Source organism: Micropterus salmoides, unplaced genomic scaffold (assembly GCF_014851395.1).
Source record: "Micropterus salmoides isolate LMB-PRFRI ecotype aquatic unplaced genomic scaffold, ASM1485139v1 Ms_hic_scaffold_17, whole genome shotgun sequence".
Taxonomy (NCBI): domain Eukaryota; kingdom Metazoa; phylum Chordata; class Actinopteri; order Centrarchiformes; family Centrarchidae; genus Micropterus; species Micropterus salmoides.
Genome location: NW_024040817.1, coordinates 1,230,356 through 1,253,027, shown reverse-complemented (window position 1 = coordinate 1,253,027; position 22,672 = coordinate 1,230,356). Strand labels below are relative to the sequence as shown.

The 22,672-nt window shown below is 39.8% G+C and overlaps 4 gene segments (V, D, J or C); 3 read left to right on the top strand and 1 right to left on the bottom strand.

Annotated features, from left to right (window-relative positions):
• Positions 1-1,833: 1,833 nt before the first annotated feature.
• On the bottom strand, positions 1,834-3,293 carry LOC119907511 (the record flags this gene model as incomplete). The annotated part of the segment is given in 2 exon segments: positions 1,834-2,333; positions 3,263-3,293. Coding segments are annotated over 2 exon segments (363 nt in total), but the record flags the coding sequence as incomplete, so codon positions are not given.
• A 10,260-nt stretch (positions 3,294-13,553) lies between these two features.
• Positions 13,554-14,045, top strand: LOC119908091. The segment is given in 2 exon segments: positions 13,554-13,605; positions 13,713-14,045. Coding segments are annotated over 2 exon segments (375 nt in total).
• Positions 14,046-15,373: 1,328 nt separating this feature from the next.
• Positions 15,374-16,421, top strand: LOC119907831. The segment is given in 2 exon segments: positions 15,374-15,426; positions 15,642-16,421. Coding segments are annotated over 2 exon segments (360 nt in total).
• A 2,203-nt stretch (positions 16,422-18,624) lies between these two features.
• Positions 18,625-19,115, top strand: LOC119907660. The segment is given in 2 exon segments: positions 18,625-18,676; positions 18,784-19,115. Coding segments are annotated over 2 exon segments (384 nt in total).
• The last annotated feature ends 3,557 nt before the right edge of the window (positions 19,116-22,672 follow it).

Here is a 22,672-nt window from a genome sequence, read left to right as displayed (position 1 = left end):
TTCTGAATTATTTTGTCCATGTTTGTGCTATGTTCTGTTTAATCTTAGTTAAGTCTGTTTTCCCTGTTAGTTGTAGTTTATTGGTATATTTATGATCTGTCTGCTTATGTTCTGGATCAGTTATTTATATTCCTGGTTATTAGTTTCCTTATGGCTTTATTGGTGTCTCTCTGTTTTCCCTGGTGTCTCACTGTGTCTCGTTAGCCTCAGGTCTTTCACCTGTGTTGCTCCTGCCCTTGTCATTATCCCTTCTGTTCAGCCCTTGTCCGGTCATTGTTCGTGTTACGCCCTGTCTGTCGTGGCTTGGAGTTGCTCTGTCTCGTGTGGTATTTAGTCCTGCTTGTTCCCTGCTTGTTTACTAGCTGTCTCACGGAGTTATGGATTAGCTGTTTTGGATGTCTGTTTCGTTTGCTCATTTGGATTTAATCATTTTTGATTTTCTGGACTCTCTGGCCTCAGCCTGTAAGTGTGCTCGCTTTTGTTTGTTGAATAAATCTCAAGATCTGAACCTGCCTGTTCCATTGTCTGCATTTTGGGTTCTCCAACCTGTTTCTGCCACAAATCGTAACACATACTGGATTAAAGCAATTTCAACTATGTACATTTAACTGAAAATATGAAGACACAGATCGGTATCAGAAACATTCAGGATCAGAGACTGTCCAAACAAAACCAGTACATCCCTGAAAGCACAAAATAGTATTTTAAATATAAATGCATCTCATCTATAGAAAAGCTAAAAATCAACTTATATCATAAAAATTCAAAAGAAATAAGTAACCTCCTTGATATAACTGTATCTGCATTTACTATATAAACAAAACCAAATAAACATTTTCTCTAACATGCAAATCAAAACTCCACAAATACACTGTGACTAAATGTTTATTCTTTACCTTGGAAATGGCAAAACAAACTCAACATCCATCCACTAACTGTTATGGAGCTTTCTATCACATCATATGATCTCAGCAGATGGAGTCACTCAGTTTTCATGGAAATGTAGATTTTCAAATTCCTATTTCTCTGAGCATTTTTAGGACTTCATGTCCACATTGGCTTCAGAGTTCAAATTTTTCATGACAGCTGGGTGAACTCCATCTGCTGAGGAAGATTATTTCATAAAAAAAAGTAATGTAACTGATGATGACTTCCATGTTTTCTAGTTGGAGTTTCTCGAGGAAGCTCTCTGAGATCGTTGGCCTCAGAATCCCCTCAAACACCCAACACTACTTTACTTGAAGAAACTTCCATATTACAGACACCTAAAGATATCAAACCTACATTGATATTAATGTCACTGATCAATGTCTAAAACACCATATTACATGTAGAGGATCCTGAAAATGAGAAGTTTTCAGGATCCTCTACATGTAAATATGTAAATATGTAGATCAACGCTCTCTCTTGAATTGAATTTTGAATTAACAAACATTTTATGGTTGATGACAGCAACGCTTTCAGCATGAAAAATACATATATAAATACACTTTTAGGAGTATATTTCAGTTCAGTTTTATTTCTTCAGAGGGATAAAACTTAAGAATAATTTTGAATATATAATAATATGATTTCATATATAATAATAATTTATAGGTGCAAATTACATCTTAACAACATAACTTATCATGAACTGACTTCAGTGATACCAGATAAGAGTGTTTTTTTATGAATAAAATGCTTTAATCATTAAAATAATGTTAACAAGGTTCAATAAAGCTGACAGAAACCTCGGAGATGTTATTCCCCAGTCATGAAAGATGTTTAATTTTAACAAGTATTCCGAATGTAAATCATAAAATTTGTCACTCTGGTATATATAAACAAGAGGAAGCCATTATTTGATATTTTTATTGCATGAATTATTAAAACCATCAGCAATACAACAAGCAAGAACACATTGATATTGAAATGTGTAATGACAGAAAAGAAGAACCAGAGAGAGTGCAGACTGAGAGCAGTAGCAGAGTAAAACCAGTAGCAGAGTGCCAGTGAGTCAGGTCAGGACTGGGAACACTGGTCTCTCCTCAGTGTCTCTGAGACCAGAGCCTGGGAGCCCTGGGTGGCCTCACAGGTCACAGAGCCCACCTTCCTCCACTGGTCTGCAGGGAGCCTCAGGGTGCTGCTCCAGCTGTAGCGGCCGTCCTTCTCCAGCACCCCGGGGCTCCTGCTCTCCTCCCAGCTGCTGCTGCTGCTGCTGCTGCCGTCCACCTTCCAGGCCAGACTCCAGTCTGAGGGGAAGCCCTTGTTGGCCAGGCACATGAGCGTGGCCTTCCCCTGCTGCAGCTCCTCACTGGAGGGGGGCAGCACCGTCAGGGTGGGACGGACATCACCTACGAGACACCAATCAGCTTAGAGGACACCTTTACTGTGTGAGAGCTGATTTTCTCCTTTAAGGAGTTTCTGTCAGATGTTTTTTTCTGCTCCACCAGTCACTCACTCACACATTGTTTCACTTCCCTTTAAGAAGCCTCTCATGCAAATCAGCACAGAGAGAATCATCATACAGAACGACCTGAAATATATCAAACTACACTGGAAATAAAATAACAAACTTTCTTATCAAGATCATCAAAAACTTGACTGTACAATAATTTATTCAGTGGAAACTAAAACAGAAATGATCAAACAATAAGATGTTCTTCATCTGGATTTCAAAGTGTTTCTTCACTTACATTAATAGCTATAATGATGAGTTGAACCACTAGATACAGTTTAAACGTTGTTACTTTTCAAGTGCAAATTCAGTCACACAGGTATCACTCCTCAGCTGTATCACTTCACTTATTGACAGATACACTGACCACTGTGTTGAAAGTAGTGCCAGTTGTCCTTTCACTATTAATATGGAAATATTGTATTCTTTTTCCAAATTCATAACAATAGGCAACAATTTTAAAACACTCATATTTATCACTTCACTTCAATTTTACCTGAAGAAAGTGAATTGTATTTAATCACAACAACAGCCATTATTGTGGTGAACATTTTAAACTAAACTCAACATTTTTACATTAAGATTAAAGTTTTATATTTTTTCCACTTCCAAGTTGATTATATTTCATTTTGACAGGACTGTGTGAGGAACAGTTTAGTTAAGCTGCTCTGAGTTAGCCTCCATGGTAAAGGAAGAGAAATAAAAACATGAACAATAAGAGTTTCATAATTAAAACAAGATATATTTATCCGCCTTAAACATTGAAAAGTTTAATTTAAAGCAGGACTTTATAATATTGTATTTAGTATTTGAGCAGAAACTTACTTCCAACATCCAGTCTGGTTCCTCCACCAAAAGTCAACCACAGTGATACAAACTCATTGAGCCGCCGTACAAAAACCTCTCACTGTAGAGAGACACGGCTCTCTGACTTTGACACAAACAAACTCAACAAAAATAGTTTCTGTTTGTAACATTTTATCAGCTGACATGTGAAAATATGACTGTTTTAATTTGATATGTTAATTTTAGGGCTGCGTTAACGCATTATCGCGTTAAAGCATTCATTAATTAACGGCGACAGTTTTTTAAATTATTATTTTGAAAGTCCGTTGCTCACTGGCTCTGAATACACATAGGCCTACAATCAAACCATGGGTCACAGGAGAGGTGGGATGTTGATCAGCCAGCAAAATAACCCAAACAAGCAGCGGAGAGGCTTCAGCAGTTTCTCAGGTGAACAGACAGGGAGACAGCTCTCTGCGAGTGAACGGCCGGCGCTCTATGGATAGTAACCATGGCAACGGCTTCTGTGCGCTTCACAGCCGCAGCCTTTAACTTAAATTAAAATTATACACAGGCTAACTTTACCTGATTATAATAATTAATTGTAATTAAAAAATTTAATCGTTGCCCAGCACTAGTTCAATTAACTGAAATAACTTAGAACATATTTTAAACAAAATATGTCTAGAAGCATAAAACCAAAATCATATAAAATAGTTTTTTTTTTTAAATATTATCAATACTCTGATAAAGTGATTAATCCATTGATAAAAATCAGAGTAATCCAAGTCCCTGCTGGAGTCAGTCAGAGCATTTCCATAGAGAGCCACTTTGCATCAGCAGCACCATGCTCCAGTGCTCTGGGAGAGTTTATAGTCCTGAGAGTTGAACACTGGATGACTGACAGCTGTCCTTCATGACAACAGAAGCCACAGAAATCCTCCTCATCAAAAACATGACTTTGATCTGCGTCCTCATCTGGACTCTCCTCTGCTGCTGCTTCACAGGTAAAGTCCAGAGAATCAAACTCCTCTCCTCTATGAACATCCGTCCCTCTGAAATGAAGCCCACAAAACCATGACGCTGCTTTATGTTTTTGTCTCTGTATCCTCAGAGTCCAGAGGCCAGGTCACAGTGACTCAGCCTGGAGCAGTGAGCTCTGCTCTGGGAGGCTCCGTCTCCATCAGATGTAGGACCAGTCAGGATGTTTACTATAGCAGCCCATACCACCGGTTAGCCTGGTACCAACAGAGAGATGGAGAAATTTCTAAACTGCTCATTTACAATGCTAACATTCAAGCATCAGGGATTCCAGGTCGTTTTACAGGCAGTGGATCAAACTCTGACTTCACTCTGACCATCAGTGGAGTCCAGACTGAAGATGCAGCAGTTTACTACTGTCAGAGTGGTCATGTTATCAACAGTCAGTTGTGTTCACACAGTGAAAAAGCGTCGTACAAAAACCTCCCTCAGTCAGACTGAACAGAAACTGAAGTGACTGCTGCAGCTGGAAGCTACTGCAGAGATTGATACACTTCACTGAGGACACACACACACACACACACACACACACACACACACACACACACACACACACACACACACACACACACACACACATATCATTGACCTTGATTAAACAAAACAAGGTCAATGATAAAAATATATTGTTAATAATAAATTAGTTTCTCCATCACAACATCTCACTATACATTCATATCTAAATGTGCCATTATCTTGTCTTAATTGCCAAGTCATCCAAAGGAGCCACCCTGGGACCGTTAAGAAGAAAAGTCATGACCTTTTACCTCAGTCTCAGGCACAGATCAGCATCAGAAAATCTCATAATCAAAATGGCTCACAACTGCATATACTTTTTATGAAATATATGCAATAACACATGTTCTTTTACATGCACCTCAAAACTATAGACTGTAAATAAAAAGCTCAAAACCAGACAAGTGAATCGAGATCAAAAGTTCATTCTTAATGGAACTATATGTAAGTTTTTCAATGAAATTAATCCAGCTTCCATTGCCTTATTGTCAATGGGCTCAAAACTCAGTTAGAAACGAAGCACAAGCCTGTTTTCTCTCCTGGTTGCATCAGACACTATTCTGCTTGTAATGTGGGGACACCGGGTCAGATTCAGCTCTGTTCGCGCTCCTGAGCCTCTTTCATACTACAGCATAAACACGGCAGTTAAAGACATGCATTCCACTAACACCATAAAACCACCGACTCACAGTAAGGATACAAAACAACAATAAAGGCTTATGTGCTGAAGGCCATCAGACCAAACAGGTTCAGATGATGTTTATCATAATGGTGACAACTCTTTGTTTTGAGTTAAAACAGGCAGAGTACGAGTGAGGAAACTGTGGTGAGGTTAGTTTATCTGCAGTCTTGGATAAATGAGTCTCCTGTAGTAGGACAATGTCTGCTTGCACATAATTTAGATTAAAACAATTTAATCTCTTTTCCAACTCCGCGAACATTCCAAGAGGTGAGCTTAAGTGTGGTCATCATTCAACTAAGCTTGATTTATACTCCTGCCTAGGATCTATGTGCGAAGCTACCCGTAGGCTACGCACGTAGCCATGCATTTATACTTGTGCGTTTCTTGTCCGTCTCTTTCACGAATTCTATACGTGTGGCTGGTGTAGCCTTTTCAAATGATATCGACCGAATGGATCACATTCTGATAGTGAAACGAGTCATTTCGCTCGGGTTGTGATGGTCAAATATATTGATCCACGAGTTCAGCCACTGTTTTGGCCGCTAGTAAAAGTTACTTCAAAGCACAGGACACTTTCTATCGGCTCTGAGGTATTGTGAGGCTACGCAGCCGACAAATCACAGTGCTTACGGTTTGCGTTACCTCGATGTGTGGTTACATTTTTGAAGAAGTGCACGTCAGGCTATGGCGTAGGTGACAGTGTAGGGTAGGGGGCTATGCAGAGGCTACGCCATCAATTCGTTGCAGAAGTATAAATTATACTTAAGGGATGTAGTGTAGGCTAGTGTGTGTTGTATCCTTGTGTGTGGTGTGTGTTGTATGCGCCTGTATGTGTGTGTCTATGTGTGCATGTTGTATGCACCTGTGTGTGTGTGTGCTAGCGATGTGCCCGAATTAAACAGCATGAAAATAGCGCGGCTGATCAACGTGTAAACGGAGAGAAAGAGCACCATTAACAAAAGAAAGAAACAGTGAAACAAAAACAGAGGAAAACCCACAAAACATTATCAGACAGTCTAGTAAGATAACCACAGTGTTGAGACGTGAACTGTATTTTATAACTAGGCCTATTAACCTGCCATCTGTCACGGAGAAATTAACTGAGAAGGAAAGAGGGAAAAAATTATTGCATAGTGATAAAGTTCACCCGTTGCTGGATTTGGTTCTTAGTGGAAAAAAAGGAGTGGTGTCTCTGTCGCGGTACAGCTGGCCATCAAACGTAAAGTTTATTCATCATCTGCAATAAGCTTCTTTCTTATCAGGAACAGGATCTCCTGGGGAAACCGGTTGTTCATGCTGCAGTTGGTTCCTCTCAGCTCCCTGCCGCGGCCTTTAACCAGTTCCTTCTGCTTGAAGTGTTCAAACTTCACGACCATGGGCCTGGGTTCTCCCAGGCGGTGTACTCGATCAAAGGCAAGCGTCCGGGAGCTTCAGATGATTTTGAATGAAGCTCCTCTGGGGCTTCATCCGCCTGCTCCGGGACAGGCCCGCTGTAAGGAATTTTGGACAGGGGGACAACATTTTCCAAACTGGGCCCCTCATCAACACCCAATCCAGCACCACCTCGACCAACTTCTTAGTTCTAAAACAAACAAGGGCAATTTCATAGAAGCTCTTGGCCATTAGCCTTATAGTGACACAGATGGCGTCTTTAAATAAAGGTCAGGTTACTGGAGTCATATACATAGACTTTCGAAAAGCTTTCGATACAGTTAACCATCAAATTTTGTTAAATAAACTTCTTTCTTTTCATTTGTCCTTCTCTGCAATAGATATGTTTAAATCATATTTAAGTGACCGATCTCAGACTGTAAGAATCGGCTCGGTAACATCACAGTCATGAGTGTGTTTATGGGAGTTCCACAGGGCAGCATCTTAGGTCCTTTACTTTTCCTTATGTACATTAATGATCTTCCTAATGTGTTTGATGTTTCTAGTACTTTGTTATATGCTGATGACACTGTCATTTTTTTGTCTGGCTCAGATATTGATACAATTAATTACAAACATAACTCAGACCTATAGCATTTACATGATTGGCTACAGGATAACCATTTAACACTTAATACTAAGAAAACAGAATGTATGTATTTTTATTCATCTAGGAAACAACTGTCTATATCAAATTTCATCACCTTTTCTAATCAAAAACTTTCAATTGTATCCACGTATAAGTATCTGGGAGTCTCTCTTGACTCACATCTTACTTATCGTGACCATGTCCAAATTTTAACCAGAAAGTTAAACCAAAAGTTATTTGTTTATAGTAAAATTAGACCATATTTACTGCATTCTGTTTCTAAAACATATCTTCATGCCATTATATTGTCCACTCTGTCATATTGTTTACCTGTTTGGTAACTCACAACAAATGAGATCCTTGAACCTGTAGCGAGACTCTACAATAGAGCCTATAAGATTCACAACAGGCTTCCAGGCTGGACTCACCACTGTGTTGCACTATCTTTGAGTAATGCCTTGACATTTCAGAACTATAGAATAAGCCATGGTTTGAACCTTTTTTATCAGATCTTAAATGGACACACTACTGCAGGATTGTCTGCGCTAGCTCCAAAACTCAGCTCAAGGCCCGAACGCACTACGAGATCTGTTGCAAATGGACTTCTCCCTATACCAGCTTTTAGAAACTGCTATGGACAGAAATCTTTCTTTAATTTACTCACTAGAGCCTGGAATGATACTCCACAGCACATCAGATCTATAACATCAATAAGACTATTTAAACAAACTTTTGCTCGCCATCTGATGGACAGGTATATCTGTGATAGCTTTATGACCTCCACATCGTAGTTTGTGTGCTTGTTGCTGTGTGTTTGTTATTGTATGGTCTTGGAGTTTTGTTGTGTTTGAGGTATTCATGTTCTGCAGAACAGGAACCTGCTGAAAATCAGTTCTATACTGAGTCAGGCCCGATTGCTCTTAATCTTTTCCTGTTTCAATAAATAAAAAATAAAAAAAAAATCCAAATTCAGTGTTATAGACTCATCCAGGCCATGCTCACATATAAGCTGGAGCCTATCCCAGCTGACATTGGGCGAAAAGCGGGGTACACCCTGGACAGGTCGCCAGTCCATCGCAGGGCCCTTTACTCACCTCAATGATATTAAATAATTTTAGTTCAGTTAGAAACTCCTGCACTTTAGCTCATGTGTTTCAGCAGGTTTCTGCTGATGTTCAAATTTTTCTGAACATTCAGAATATCCCCCACATATCTGTGTTCTCTGACAGGTCCAGAAAAAAAGTCATAATATTACAACAATGTAATCAATCATGTATGAGAATTAATAATATACTTTAACAGTCTACCTGCCCTATACTCTGCTGTGCATACACCTGCGATGTTGCGCTGCTGAACGTCTGCAGACACAGAACCGTTTGGGACTGTACTACCAGATGATAGGAGGAGGTAAACGAAACTAACTGAAAACACTTTTGTTCAGGCAGAAATCTCACCACAAATCCACAAAAATGTTCACTTTAGCACCTCAGATAAAGAGCAGCTCACAGTCCCAAACAGAGGAGACATGCGTCTCAGATTTTAGCCTCTGAAAACTCTTTCAGTTATTTACCGTGACTCACAGCGCGATATCGCATCGATTCAGCTGTGAGGAGTTCACTAGCCCCGACTCGTTATTATAAGTTATACATTTGTTTTTCACTGCGTAAGAAAATGGATGTGTACTGTGAGAAAGTATGAAAAGTTGAAATGACAAGTTTGAAATATGTTTTAATGACAACAATAAATTTATTTTTCATGTAAATACATTTAAAAAGTTTTGTTATTTATAAAAGACCGTTAGTAAAGTGTCTAACTTGATCACATTTAAGGGTTAACCATAGACCTTTGCATGGGCCCCAAGGCCTCAGGCCGGGGTCATCTGTACCCTTTGACCCCCCCTGACGGCGGGCCTGCTCCGTGATGCCCAAAATTACCAGATTATCCCGCATACTACGAGCCTGGAGATTGATGATCGCTCCTCTAATGTTTTTATTTTCCGCCGAGAGCCTCATCATTCCCTCCGTGAGAGATTTAACCAAACCTTGGCGGACCTTGTTTCCTGCCCAGAATTAATCGGGCATCAAAGCTAGACAATTTCTTGTCTATTGAATCCAGGATTTCTGTGAAATCTGCGCCTTGTGAGGAGACTGCTTCCGGTGATGCTCCAGGTGAATCTTCAGTGTAGTTTCTCTTTGATTTCCCCATGGCCACTCGGTGAAAACACTCATCAATGTAAACTTCAAGGTCCTCCAAACACTCGTCTTCGAGGTCCTCCAGAGCGATTTGACTGTTAATATTTGTTGGCTTAAATTGGCGGATTGTTTGTTTAGCTGCGCGCTGCCATGTTTGAATTACACCAAGTCTCACAAGATTACACAAATGCTCATGGTGTCATCTCCCGTTCCACATGCCTCTCTGTTTTCAAATTTGAATACTTTGACCAGTGACATCCAGCAAGCTCATGCCACTAATTACTGTAAAAAATAAAAAGATTAAACTGGACAAAACAAATTGTCACAAATCAATGAATCAATTTACTACCAGACTTTTCAATGTCCACTCCATGTAAATATGTAAATATGTAGGGAAATGCTATATATACATATCTACTGTAGATGAGTTGAAAAGTAGATAAGTTACTAGTGGTAGCAACATTTTAACATTTGTTTAGTTTTTTAAAATAGAATATTTATTTCTATGTAAAGAAGAAGCCCGTTTCAACACTTTCTGCCAATCACACACTTCATAACATACAGTATTACCTCATTTACATTTAAATATGTATTAAATTACCTTTGCTACCAAACAAAAAAGAACAATAAGTTTAATAAAGCTGGTGTCCCTAAAGCTTTAAGGAATCCACAAAGGATGAATACATGCCTTTTAACTTAATTAAACATTTCGGGGTTATTATGGAACTTTTAACACAGCATGATCTGTTCTTTTTTTAAAGATATTTTTTGGGAATTTGTAGCCTGTATTTTCAATAGAACAGTGAAACCCAGGTTGCTGCAGTAAGGACTCAGCCTTATAAATGGGGCAAGTGCTCTACCAAGTGAGCCAGCCGCTCCCCTGAACTGTTACTTTCACAATAACATAAATGAAAACAAGTATTGTGATGAACTGTTTTTATTGTGTAGAAATAATCAAAATTACATCAAGAAAATAAACTTGCAATTGAAAAACGCAATTAGAGAGTGACTGAGGGGAAAGTAGAGACACAGAGAGAGGGTGTTACAGATTTCAGAGAGCAGTAGCAGAGTAAAACCAGTAGCAGAGTCCCAGTGAGTCAGGTCAGGACTGGGAACACTGGTCTCTCCTCAGTGTCTCTGAGACCAGAGCCTGGGAGCCCTGGGTGGCCTCACAGGTCACAGAGCCCACCTTCCTCCACTGGTCTGCAGGGAGCCTCAGGGTGCTGCTCCAGCTGTAGCGGCCGTCCTTCTCCAGCACCCCGGGGCTCCTGCTCTCCTCCCAGCTGCTGCTGCTGCTGCTGCCGTCCACCTTCCAGGCCAGACTCCAGTCTGAGGGGAAGCCCTTGTTGGCCAGGCACATGAGCGTGGCCTTCCCCTGCTGCAGCTCCTCACTGGAGGGGGGCAGCACCGTCAGGGTGGGACGGACATCACCTAGGAGACACCAATCAGCTTAGAGGACACCTTTACTGTGTGAGAGCTGAGTTTCTCCTTTAAGGAGTTTCTGTCAGATGTTTTTCTGCTCCACCAGTCACTCACTCACACATTGTTTCACTTCCCTTTAAGAAGCCTCTCATGCAAATCAACACAGAGAGAATCATCATACAGAACGACCTGAAATATATCAAACTGCACTGGAAATAAAATATCAAACTTTCTTATCAAGATCATCAAAAAACTTGACTGTACAATAATTTATTCAGTGGAAACCAAAACAGAAATGAACTGACAACAATCAGATGTTCTTCATCTGGATTTCAAACTGTTTCTTCACTTACATTAACAGCTATAATGATGAGTTGAACCACTAGATACAGTTTAAACGTTGTTACTTTTCAAGTGCAAATTCAGTCACACAGGTATCACTGCTCAGCGGTATCACTTCACTTACTGACAGATACACTGACCACTGTGTTGAAAGTAGTGCCAGTTGTCCTTTCACTATTAATATGGAAATACTGTATTCTTTTTCCAAATTCATAACAATAAGCAACATTTTTAAAACACTCATATTTATCTTTACTTCAGTTTTACATGAAAGTGAATTGTATTTAATCACAACAACAGCCATTATTGTAGAGAGCATTTTAAAATTAACTAATCTAAGCATTTTTACATTAAGATTAAAGTTTTATATTTTCTTCACTTCCAAGTTGATTATATTTGATTTTGACAGGACTGTGTGAGGAACAGTTTAGTTAAGCTGCTCTGAGTTAGCCTCCATGGTAAAGGAAAAGAAATAAAAACATGAACAATAAAAGTTTTATAATTAAAAGATAAGACATATTTATCTGCCTTAAACATTGAAAAGTTGAATTTAAAGCAGAACTTGATAATATTGCATTTAGTATTTGAGAAGAAACTTACTTCCAACATCCAGTCTGGTTCCTCCACCAAAAGTCAACCACAGTGATACAAACTCATTGAGCCGCCGTACAAAAACCTCTCACTGTAGAGAGACACGGCTCTCTGACTTTGACACAAACAAACTCAACAAAAATAGTTTCTGTTTGTATCATTTTATCAGCTGACATGTGAAAATATTTTAATTTTTTTTAATTTGATATGTTAATTTTAGGGCTGCCTTAACATATTATTATCACGTTAAAGCATTCATTAATTTACGGCGACAGTTTTTTAAATTATTATTTTGAAAGTCCGTTGCTCACTGGCTCTGAATACACATAGGCCTACAATCAAACCATGGGTCACAGGAGAGGTGGGATGTTGATCAGCCTGCAAAAACAAGCAGCGGAGAGGCTTCAGCAGGTTCTCTCAGGTGAACAGACAGGGAGACAGCTCTCCGCGAGTGAACGGCCGGCGCTCTATGGATAGTAACCATGGCAACGGCTTCTGTGCGCTACACAGCCGCAGCCTTTAACATAAATTAAAATTATACACAGACTAACTTTACCTGATAGGCCTGGATTTAGTTTTGCGGGGATGCTCTGCCATGTGAATTCCCTCCTGTTGATGTCCTGATAACTATTTAGATTCTGGAAACTCACAAACAGCGAGGATCAGTCTCTCTTACAATGATTGTGCTGTGCGTCTCGTACAAAAAGTTCAAGACAACTCAACTTTGGCAGCAGGCGGGCGTGTGCGTGAGGCGAGCACAACCACGACAGTTTCACGGGAACCCCAGTACACCTTGTGCTCGACCACTTCACCTCACTGTAACAGGGACACTTTCTACTGAACATAGACTGTTTCTATGTTCCCAATTCCAAGAAAACTGGACTCTGATGGTAACTTGTTTTAACAAGCTAGATAAAAGGTAATTCCCTGGCAGTGGTAAATAGCTGTGGTTTAATATTTGATTTGATTACATTAATGTTTAAGTTGAGATTTACAAGAAATATTTTATTGCTGCTGTGTAAAGGGAATACTGCTGGTAAAAAGCTCTTTACAAACCACATGTTAATGCATTTTTGTGTATGTAGCAGTACTTTTTAAATCAAGCAATACACTACTTTAGAATTCATTATTAAATTTTCAATTTTCAAGAAAATCATTTTAAAAATTTAATCGTTGCCCAGCACTAGTTTATTTTAAATTAAATTTACATTTTTTCTCTATCACGTAACTGAAATAACTCAGAACATATTTTAAACAAAATATTTAACCAAAATCATATAAAAGAGGTTTTTTAAAAATCTTATCAATTGATAAATTGATTGATCCATTGATAAACTGCATCATCAGAGTAATCCAAGTCCCTGCTGGAGTCAGTCAGAGCATTTCCATAGAGAGCCACTTTGCATCAGCAGCACCATGCTCCAGTGCTCTGGGAGAGTTTATAGTCCTGAGAGTTGAACACTGGATGACTGACAGCTGTCCTTCATGACAACAGAAGCCACAGAAATCCTCCTCATCAAAAACATGACTTTGATCTGCGTCCTCATCTGGACTCTCCTCTGCTGCTGCTTCACAGGTAAAGTCCAGAGAATCAAACTCCTCTCCTCTATGAACATCCGTCCCTCTGAAATGAAGCCCACAAAACCATGACGCTGCTTTATGTTTTTGTCTCTGTATCCTCAGAGTCCAGAGGCCAGGTCTCAGTGACTCAGCCTGGAGCAGTGAGCTCTGCTCTGGGAGGCTCCGTCTCCATCAGATGTTGGACCAGTCAGGATGTTCATGGTGGGAGCTATTTACACTGGTACCAACAGAGAGATGGAGAAAGTCCTAAACTCCTCATTTACTTTGCTAACACTCGAGCATCAGGGATTCCAGGTCGTTTTACAGGCAGTGGATCAAACTCTGACTTCACTCTGACCATCAGTGGAGTCCAGACTGAAGATGCAGCAGTTTACTACTGTCAGAGTTTTCATGTTATCAACAGTCAGTATGTGTTCACACAGTGAAAAAGTGTCGTACAAAAACCTCCCTCAGTCAGACTGAACAGAAACTGAACTGACTGCTGCAGCTGGAAGCTACTGCAGAGACTGATACACTTCACTGAGGACACACACACACACACACACACACACAAACACACACGTCATCTATGAGGTTGAAGATTTCACAACTTTTGCTTTAACCACAAATGAACATGTAGCAAAATAAGCTCAATTGTAAAAAATATCAAATCAAATTACTTTGTCCATCACAGCTTCTCATGATCCATTCATGTCTTTTTATGATCCCACCGTCTTTTTGATTTGCCAAATAATCCAGAGTAGCCAGCCTGGGAAAGCAGATAAGAAAAGTCTTGGTCACGACCTTTGACCTCAGCCTCATACTGGATTAAAGCAATTTCAAATATATACATTTAATTGAAAATATGAAGACACAGATCGACATCAGAAATATTCAGAATCAGAGACTGTCCAAACAAAACCAGTACATCCCTGAAAGCACAAAATAGTATTTTAAGTATGTAAACTTTAATAATAAAAATTCAAAAGAAAGAAGTAACCTCCTTGATATAACTATATCCGCATCTACTAAAGAATATGGAATAACAGATTTTCTCCAACATGCAAATCAAAACTCCACAAATACACTGAGACTAAATTTTTATTCTTAACCTTGGAAATGGCAAAAAAAAAAAACTCCCCACAACATCCATCCACTAACTATTGTGGAGCTTTCAATCACATCACATGATCTTTCTTAGCAGATGGAGTCACCCAGTTTTCAGGAAAATGTAGATTTTCAAATTCTCTGCATTTTTAGGACTTCATATCCACGTTGGCTTCAAAGTTAAAATATTCCATGACAGCTGGGTGAACTCCATCTGCTGAGGAAGATCATGTCATAAAAACAGTAATGTAACTGATGATGACTTCCATGTTTTCTGGTTGGAGTTTCTCGAGGAAGCTCTCTGAGCCTCAGCATCCGGCCTCAGCATCCCCTCAAACACCCAACACTACTTTACTTGAAGAAACTTCCATATTACAGACACCTAAAGATGTCAAACCTACATTGATATTAATGTCACTAATCAATGTCTAAAACACCATATTACCATATTACATGTAGAGGAAGTTTTCAGTATCGTCTGCATGTAAATATGTAAATATGTAGATCAACGCTCTCAGCACTGAGGGGGAAACACCATGATATGTTGAGGACAGCTACAGCTCACTGACTCTGTGTGTTTGCATATGTGTCCTGCCTCTCTGCTCCCAGCCGTTAAGAGGCCAGTGTTGATCAGTGGCTGTCCAGGCCTTTCAGAGCCACTGACACGCCGGCAGCACAATGATGATGTCACTGATTCTACTGCTGGCCACCCTGGGGCTCCTTGTTCAGGGTGAGACTCTCTTCTGAAAACTTTGCTTCAGGATGCAACCAGGTTCACCGCAATGATGTTCTGCTGTGATGGAGAAACACTGAAACAAGCAGCATTTACCTTCTTCCATCTGTTCTCCATCTTAAAGAAATGAGACTCTTCTGTTTGGATGTTGATCATCTTTCTCCAAACTGGATTTGTCTCAATAACCCTTCTCCTCTTTTCATGTTTTCCAGATTTATCAGGAGAAATCATCCTGACTCAGTCTCCTGGATCTCAGTCTGTTGTTCCAGGACAGACTGTCTCTCTCAGATGTAAAGCCAGTTCAAGTGCTGGTACTTGCCTCAACTGGTACCTTCAGAAAGCTGGAGAATCTCCCAAACTCCTGATTTATCATTCTACAAACCGTCAGTCTGGAGTTTCAGATCGTTTTACTGGAATTGGATCTGGGACTGACTTCACTCTGACCATCAGAGGAGTCCAGACTGAAGATACAGGAGATTATTATTGTCAGCACTGTTACAGCTGGCCGTTCACACAGTGATACAACGTCGTACAAAAACCTCCCTCAGCTGGAGAGGAACTGATCTGAATCAACAGCTGCAGAGAAACCATAACACTAGATATTGGATTAACATACATTTTGATGGTATACACCAGCAATGCTTTCAGCATGAAAAATACATATATAAATACACTTTAAGGAGTATATTTTATGCAGTTTGTGCACACTGTAAGTTTGCTCAAAGTCAGAACCAAAACTGTTTTATTTCAGCTTTTAATTATAGACTAAGTAACATTACCACATAATCAATAACTTAATTTTGGTAAAAATGTTTAACTTTAACTTTACTTTGCTTTGAAAAAAAAGTACCTTAAGGCTGTCAAACTCATACATGATATACCTCTATATAACAGAGAGCATTTCAGAACAGAGCAGGACACTGAGCATTATTTCTGTGTAAAATGTTCACATAAAATTATAAAATCCTGGTGATCTGACTCTAAGAGTAATCCAGTCTCTTCGGATTAAAGGGATCCACTGTTTTAATTTAAGACAGCAACAACAGTTATATGTTTATAATGTGCAGGAATACAGCTGATTTGGTAAATGGGATGGGTGTAAACTACAAGCAGTGAAAAATCACAATGTGTTAATTGTGCTGACACCAAGAGACAGAAACAGTCGTTCTCTTTTGGTGAAGTGACAAAGTCTCATTTAAATATTATTTGGTGGAATATATCAAATCACTTTATGCAGATAATACCTTCCTTCTTTTAAATTCTACTTTTAATAATTTCTAGGTGTGTGTATATTATCCAATGGTGACATTAGTAATAGCAAAGAACACAAACCATCAAAAAGTAACCTGGTAAAAAAAAACTTGATATTATGAAACTTACTAATGTTGCTAACATATATGTCAAAGAAAGTAAGTCAACAAGATGTGTTACTTTTATAATATAGTCTACATGATAAAAATCAATCAACGATCAACACAAGCACGTTAACCACCTGAGGTCCATATTGACACATCTCATGAGAGAAACTGAGAACCAGACAGACTGAGAGCAGTGGCAGTGTAAAACCAGTACCAGTGATTCAGGTCAGCAATGGGTACACTGGTCTCTCCTCAGTGTCTCTGAGACCAGAGGCTGGGAGCCCTGGGTGGCCTCACAGGTCACAGAGCCCACCTTCCTCCACTGGTCTGCAGGGAGCCTCAGGGTGCTGCTCCAGCTGTAGCGGCCGTCCTTCTCCAGCATCCTGCTCTCTTCATAAAATGCAGCAGTTATGTTTTATTTGTCATGGTTTTAAAATGTTTCTGAGATTTCTCAACCCCATAGAGAGGAGGTTAATTCAATTTCCACAACCTCCCTTCATAGGCACTATTTCTCTAAGTAAAACTGTCCCTGTATGACTACGTTCTGTGGATTATCCATTGACCTAATTAAGCTGGACACTGTTTTTGAATGACAATATTGACTCTCCAGACGAAACAATGTTTGGACTTTTACATACTGGATCTTTTTAAATAACTCTGAATAACACTTGAGGGAAAAGCCTATATTAGTGACTTGAACACTTGTGTAGTACCAAAACAATTCCACAAGAGGACAGTACTGGTTTGCAACTGTCCAGATAACACTACAGATGGGAAATGGTTATAATTATTATTATATTATAACACAGAGGCAGACTTATTCTTTGTGGAATTAAATAATCTACTGTTTTCAGGAAGACAGCAACACAACTGATCTTTATAATTACACCGATCAGCCATAACTATATGAGCTGTGAAAGGGGAAGTAAATCAAGCTGATGAGCTCATTTTCATGACATCTGTCAGTGGGTGGGAAATATTAGCCAGCAAGAGAACATTGAGTCCTCATAGTTGAAATGTTAGAAACAGGACAAATGGGCAGGTGTACAGATTTGAGCTACTTTCAAAGGGGCCAAATTGTGATGGCTAGACTACTGGGTCAGAACATCTCCAAAACGGTCCGCAGTGGTCAGTACCTATCAAAAGTGGTCCAAGGAAAAAAAGCACTGGACCGGCGACAGGGTCATGGACGGCCAAGGCTCATTGATGCATGTTGGGAGCAAAGGCTGGTCCGTGTGGCCCGATCCACAGACGAGCTACTGTAGGTGAAATTGGTGAAAAAGTTTAAGCTGGTTCTGACAGAGTCCCGGTCTCGACGGGACAGGGCTGTTTTGGCGGCAAAAGGGAGACCTAAATGACCAGCAGGTGGTCATACTGTTATGGCTGATTGGTGAGTGATCTTTATTGTTTAAAGATACAGACAAGCAACACTATGTTGTCCTTGTGACAAAATGTATGTGGAAAAGACACAAACAAACACACACATTCCAAGCCACAACCTCACCTTAACTAAAACCTTTAACTTGACACTAAAACTAAGTCTTAATGCTCACAGTCCTTGGTAAATTATTAATTTCTTTAACCTACAGTGGCCCTAATAAGTGTGAGCTCTGCCTTTATCTTTAATAAATATCACAAAGACATCAGTTTGTTGTAACTTCTTTATTATTTGTTTCTTCACAAGTATATTTACAATTTCCATAGAGAGCCACTTTGCATCAGCAGCACCATGCTCCAGTGCTCTGGGAGAGTTTATAGTCCTGAGAGTTGAACACTGGATGACTGACAGCTGTCCTTCATGACAACAGAAGCCACAGAAATCCTCCTCATCAAAAACATGACTTTGATCTGCGTCCTCATCTGGACTCTCCTCTGCTGCTGCTTCACAGGTAAAGTCCAGAGAATCAAACTCCTCTCCTCTATGAACATCCGTCCCTCTGAAATGAAGCCCACAAAACCATGACGCTGCTTTATGTTTTTGTCTCTGTATCCTCAGAGTCCAGAGGCCAGTACACAGTGACTCAGCCTGGAGCAGTGAGCTCTGCTCTGGGAGGCTTCGTCCCCATCAAATGTAGGATCAGTGAGGATGTTGAAATTTGGAACAACTTACACCGGTTAGCCTGGTACCAACAGAGAGATGGAGAAACTCCTAAACTCCTCATTTACAATGCTAACAATCGAGCATCAGGGATTCCAGGTCGTTTTACAGGCAGTGGATCAAACTCTGACTTCACTCTGACCATCAGTGGAGTCCAGACTGAAGATGCAGCAGTTTACTACTGTCAGAGTTATCATTATATCAACAGTCAAGCTGTGTTCACACAGTGAAAAAGCGTAGTACAAAACCTCCCTCAGTCAGACTGAACAGAAACTGAACAGACTGCTGCAGCTGGAAGCTACTGCAGAGACTGATACACTTCACTGAGGACACACACACACACACACACACATATACACGCACACATATCATTGACCTTGATTAAACAAAACAAAGTCAATGATAAAAATATATTGTTGAATAATAAATTAGTTTCTCCATCACAACATCTCACTATACATTCATATCTAAATGTGCCATCCAAAGGAGCCACCCTGGGACCGTTAATAAGAAAAGTCTCTGTCATGACCTTTTACCTCAGTCTCAAGCACAGATCAGCATCAGAAAATCTCATAATCAAAATGGCTCACATTTACATAATAATAATAATAATAATAATAATAATCCTTATTTGTAGAGCACTTTTCAAAAACAAGTTACAAAGTGCTTTAACAAGTGTAAAGAATAATACAAAAAAACAAGATAAGAGCATGAAAAATTAATATAAAATTAGTAAAGCTCTCCTATAAAAGTATGTTTTAAGAAGGGAATTAAAAGAGTTCACTGACTCAGCCGACCTGATTTCCTTGGGCAGGCTGTTCCAGAGCCTCGGGGCCCTGACAGCAAACGCTCTGTCCCCTTTAGTTTTCAGTCGAGACTCTGGAACAGACAACAGACCTCTGCCCGAGGATCTCAAGGTACGTGCTGGTGCGTATGGGACTAAAAGGTCAGAAATATAACAAAGCGAGAGGCCATGAAGAGCTTTAAAAGTGATCAATAGAATTTTAAAGTTAATTCTAAAACATACTGGGAGCCAGTGTAATGAAGCTAACACAGGGGTAATGTGGTCATATTTCTTTGTTCTGGTTAAAAGCCTGGCAGCTGAGTTCTGGACAGTCTGGAGTCGATCAATAGATTTTTGGGTTAAACAGGTGAAAAGGCTGTTGCAATAATCCAGGCGTGATGAGATGAAGGCGTGTAAAATGGTCTCGGTGTCCTTAAAAGTTAACATAGATCGAATTTTTGCTATATTTCTAAGTTGATAAAAACATGATTGAACAAGCTTTGTGGTGTGCTGCTCGAAATTTAAATTACTATCAAACCAAACACCAAGGTTCTTTGCCACAGGCTTAATGTGATTTACTAGGGAACCAGCAGATGGCAGTATTTGATTTGTCATCTGCTGAGACCCGTTGACCAGGATTTCTGTTTTGTCTGAGTTCAGCTGGAGGAAATTATTTGACATCCATTTTTTAACTTAGGCAGTTGTTAAGTGAACTCAGCATTCCAGGGTCTGTGGATCTGACGGGCAAGTATATTTGTGTGTCATCAGCATAAATATGAAAAGAATTGCCATGTTTATGGATAATATGTCCAAGGGGAAGCAGATACAAGGAAAACAAAATGGGTCCTAAGACCGACCCCTGAGGTACACCATATTTAACAGGACAGAATGAGGAGACATAGTTGTTTACAGACACACAAAACTGCCTATTTGACAGGTAGGATGAAAACCATTCTAGGGCCGTACCAGAGATTCCCACCCAGTGCCTCAGTCTGTCTAACATGATGTTGTGATCAATGGTGTCAAAAGCAGCACTAAGGTCCAGGAGTACCAGGACTGAGCACATGCCTTCATCAGCAGACATTAAAAGGTCATTGGTGACTTTAAGCAGGGCAGTCTCAGTGCTGTGGTACTTCCTAAAACCAGACTGAAACTTTTCAAATAATTTGTTATTTTCCAGTACAGTGAGCAGCTGTTTGGACACAATTCTTTCTAAAATCTTTGCAATAAAAGGCAGTTTTGAAATTGGTCTAAAATTATGTGGGAGGGAGGGATCTAAACCAGGTTTCTTTAAAAGTGGGTTCACGCAAGCCGTTTTAAAATAATCAGGGACACAACCAGTAGATAGGGAGCTGTTGAAAACAGAGATCAAATGGGGCCCAACAGAATCCATTACTTTCAGTAAAAATTTTGTAGGTATTACATCAAGTGGGCTGGAGGACACTCTCATTTGTGATACTGTTTTTAAAAGCTCAGACAAGTCGATGGGATAAAACTGGTTAAAACTCTCTTGTTGCTGGTGAGGAACCTCTGAGTAAGAGGCCGCGGGGGTAATAGAGGCTCTGATTGACACCACCTTATTGGTAAAATAAGATAAAAACAATTCACAGTCATCATTACTTCCAGCTGAGGCACAAGGAGGGGTTGAGTTTACCAGCTGATCCACAGTCTTAAACAGAAACCTGGGATTGTATACATGTATATAATTTAATTATAACTGCATATACTTTTTATGAAATATATGCAATAACACATGTTCTTTTACATGCTCCTCAAACTATAGACTGTAAATAAAAAGCTCAAAACCAGACAAGTTAATCGAGATCAAAAGTTCATTCTTAATGGGACTATATGTAAGTTTTTCAATGAAATTAATCCAGCTTCCATTGCCTTATTGTCAATGGGCTCAAAACTCAGTTAGAAACGAAGCACAAGCCCGTTTTCTCTCCTGGTTGCATCAGACACTATTCTGCTTTTAATGTGGGGACACCGGGTAAGATTCAGCTCTGTTCGCGCTCCTGAGCCTCTTTCATACTACAGCAACAACACGGCAGTTAAAGACATGCATTCCACTAACACCATAAAACCACCGACTCACAGTAAGGATACAAAACAACAATAAAGGCTTATGTGCTGAAGGCCATCACATAATTTAGATTAAAACAATTTAATCTCTTTTCCCTTGAACCAACTCCGCAAACAGTCCAAGAGGTGAGCTTAAGTGTGGTCATCATTCAACTAAGCTTGATTTATACTCCTGCCTAGGATCTATGTGCGAAGCTACCCTGTAGGCTACGCACGTAGCCATACATTTATACTTGTGCGTTTCTTGTCCGTCTCTTTCACGAATTGTATACGTGTGGCTGGTGTAGCCTTTTCAAATGATATCGACCGAATAGATCACATTCTGATAGTGAAACGAGTCATTTCGCTCGGGTTCTGATGGTCAAATATATTGATCCACGAGTTACAGCCACTGTTTTGGCCGCTAGTAAAAATTACTTCAAAGCACAGGACACTTTCTATCGGCTCTGAGGTATTGTGAGGCTACGCAGCCAACAAATCACAGTACTTACGGTTTGCGTTACCTCGATGTGTGGTTACATTTTTGAAGAAGTGCACGTCAGGCTATGGCGTAGGTGACAGTGTAGGGTAGGGGGCTACGCAGAGGCCACGCCATCAATTCGTTGCAGAAGTATAAATTATACTTAAGGGATGTAGTGTAGGCTAGTGTGTGTTGTATCCTTGTGTGTGGTGTGTCTATGTGTGCATGTTGTATGCACCTGTGTGTGTGTGTGCTAGCGATGTGCCCGAATTAAACAGCATGAAAATAGCGCGGCTGATCAACGTGTAAACGGAGGAGAAAGAGCACCATTAACAAAAGAAAGAAACAGTGAAACAAAACAGAGGAAAACCCACAAAACATTATCAGACAGTCTAGTCAGATAACCACAGTGTTGAGACGTGAACTGTATTTTATAACTAGGCCTATTAACCTGCCAT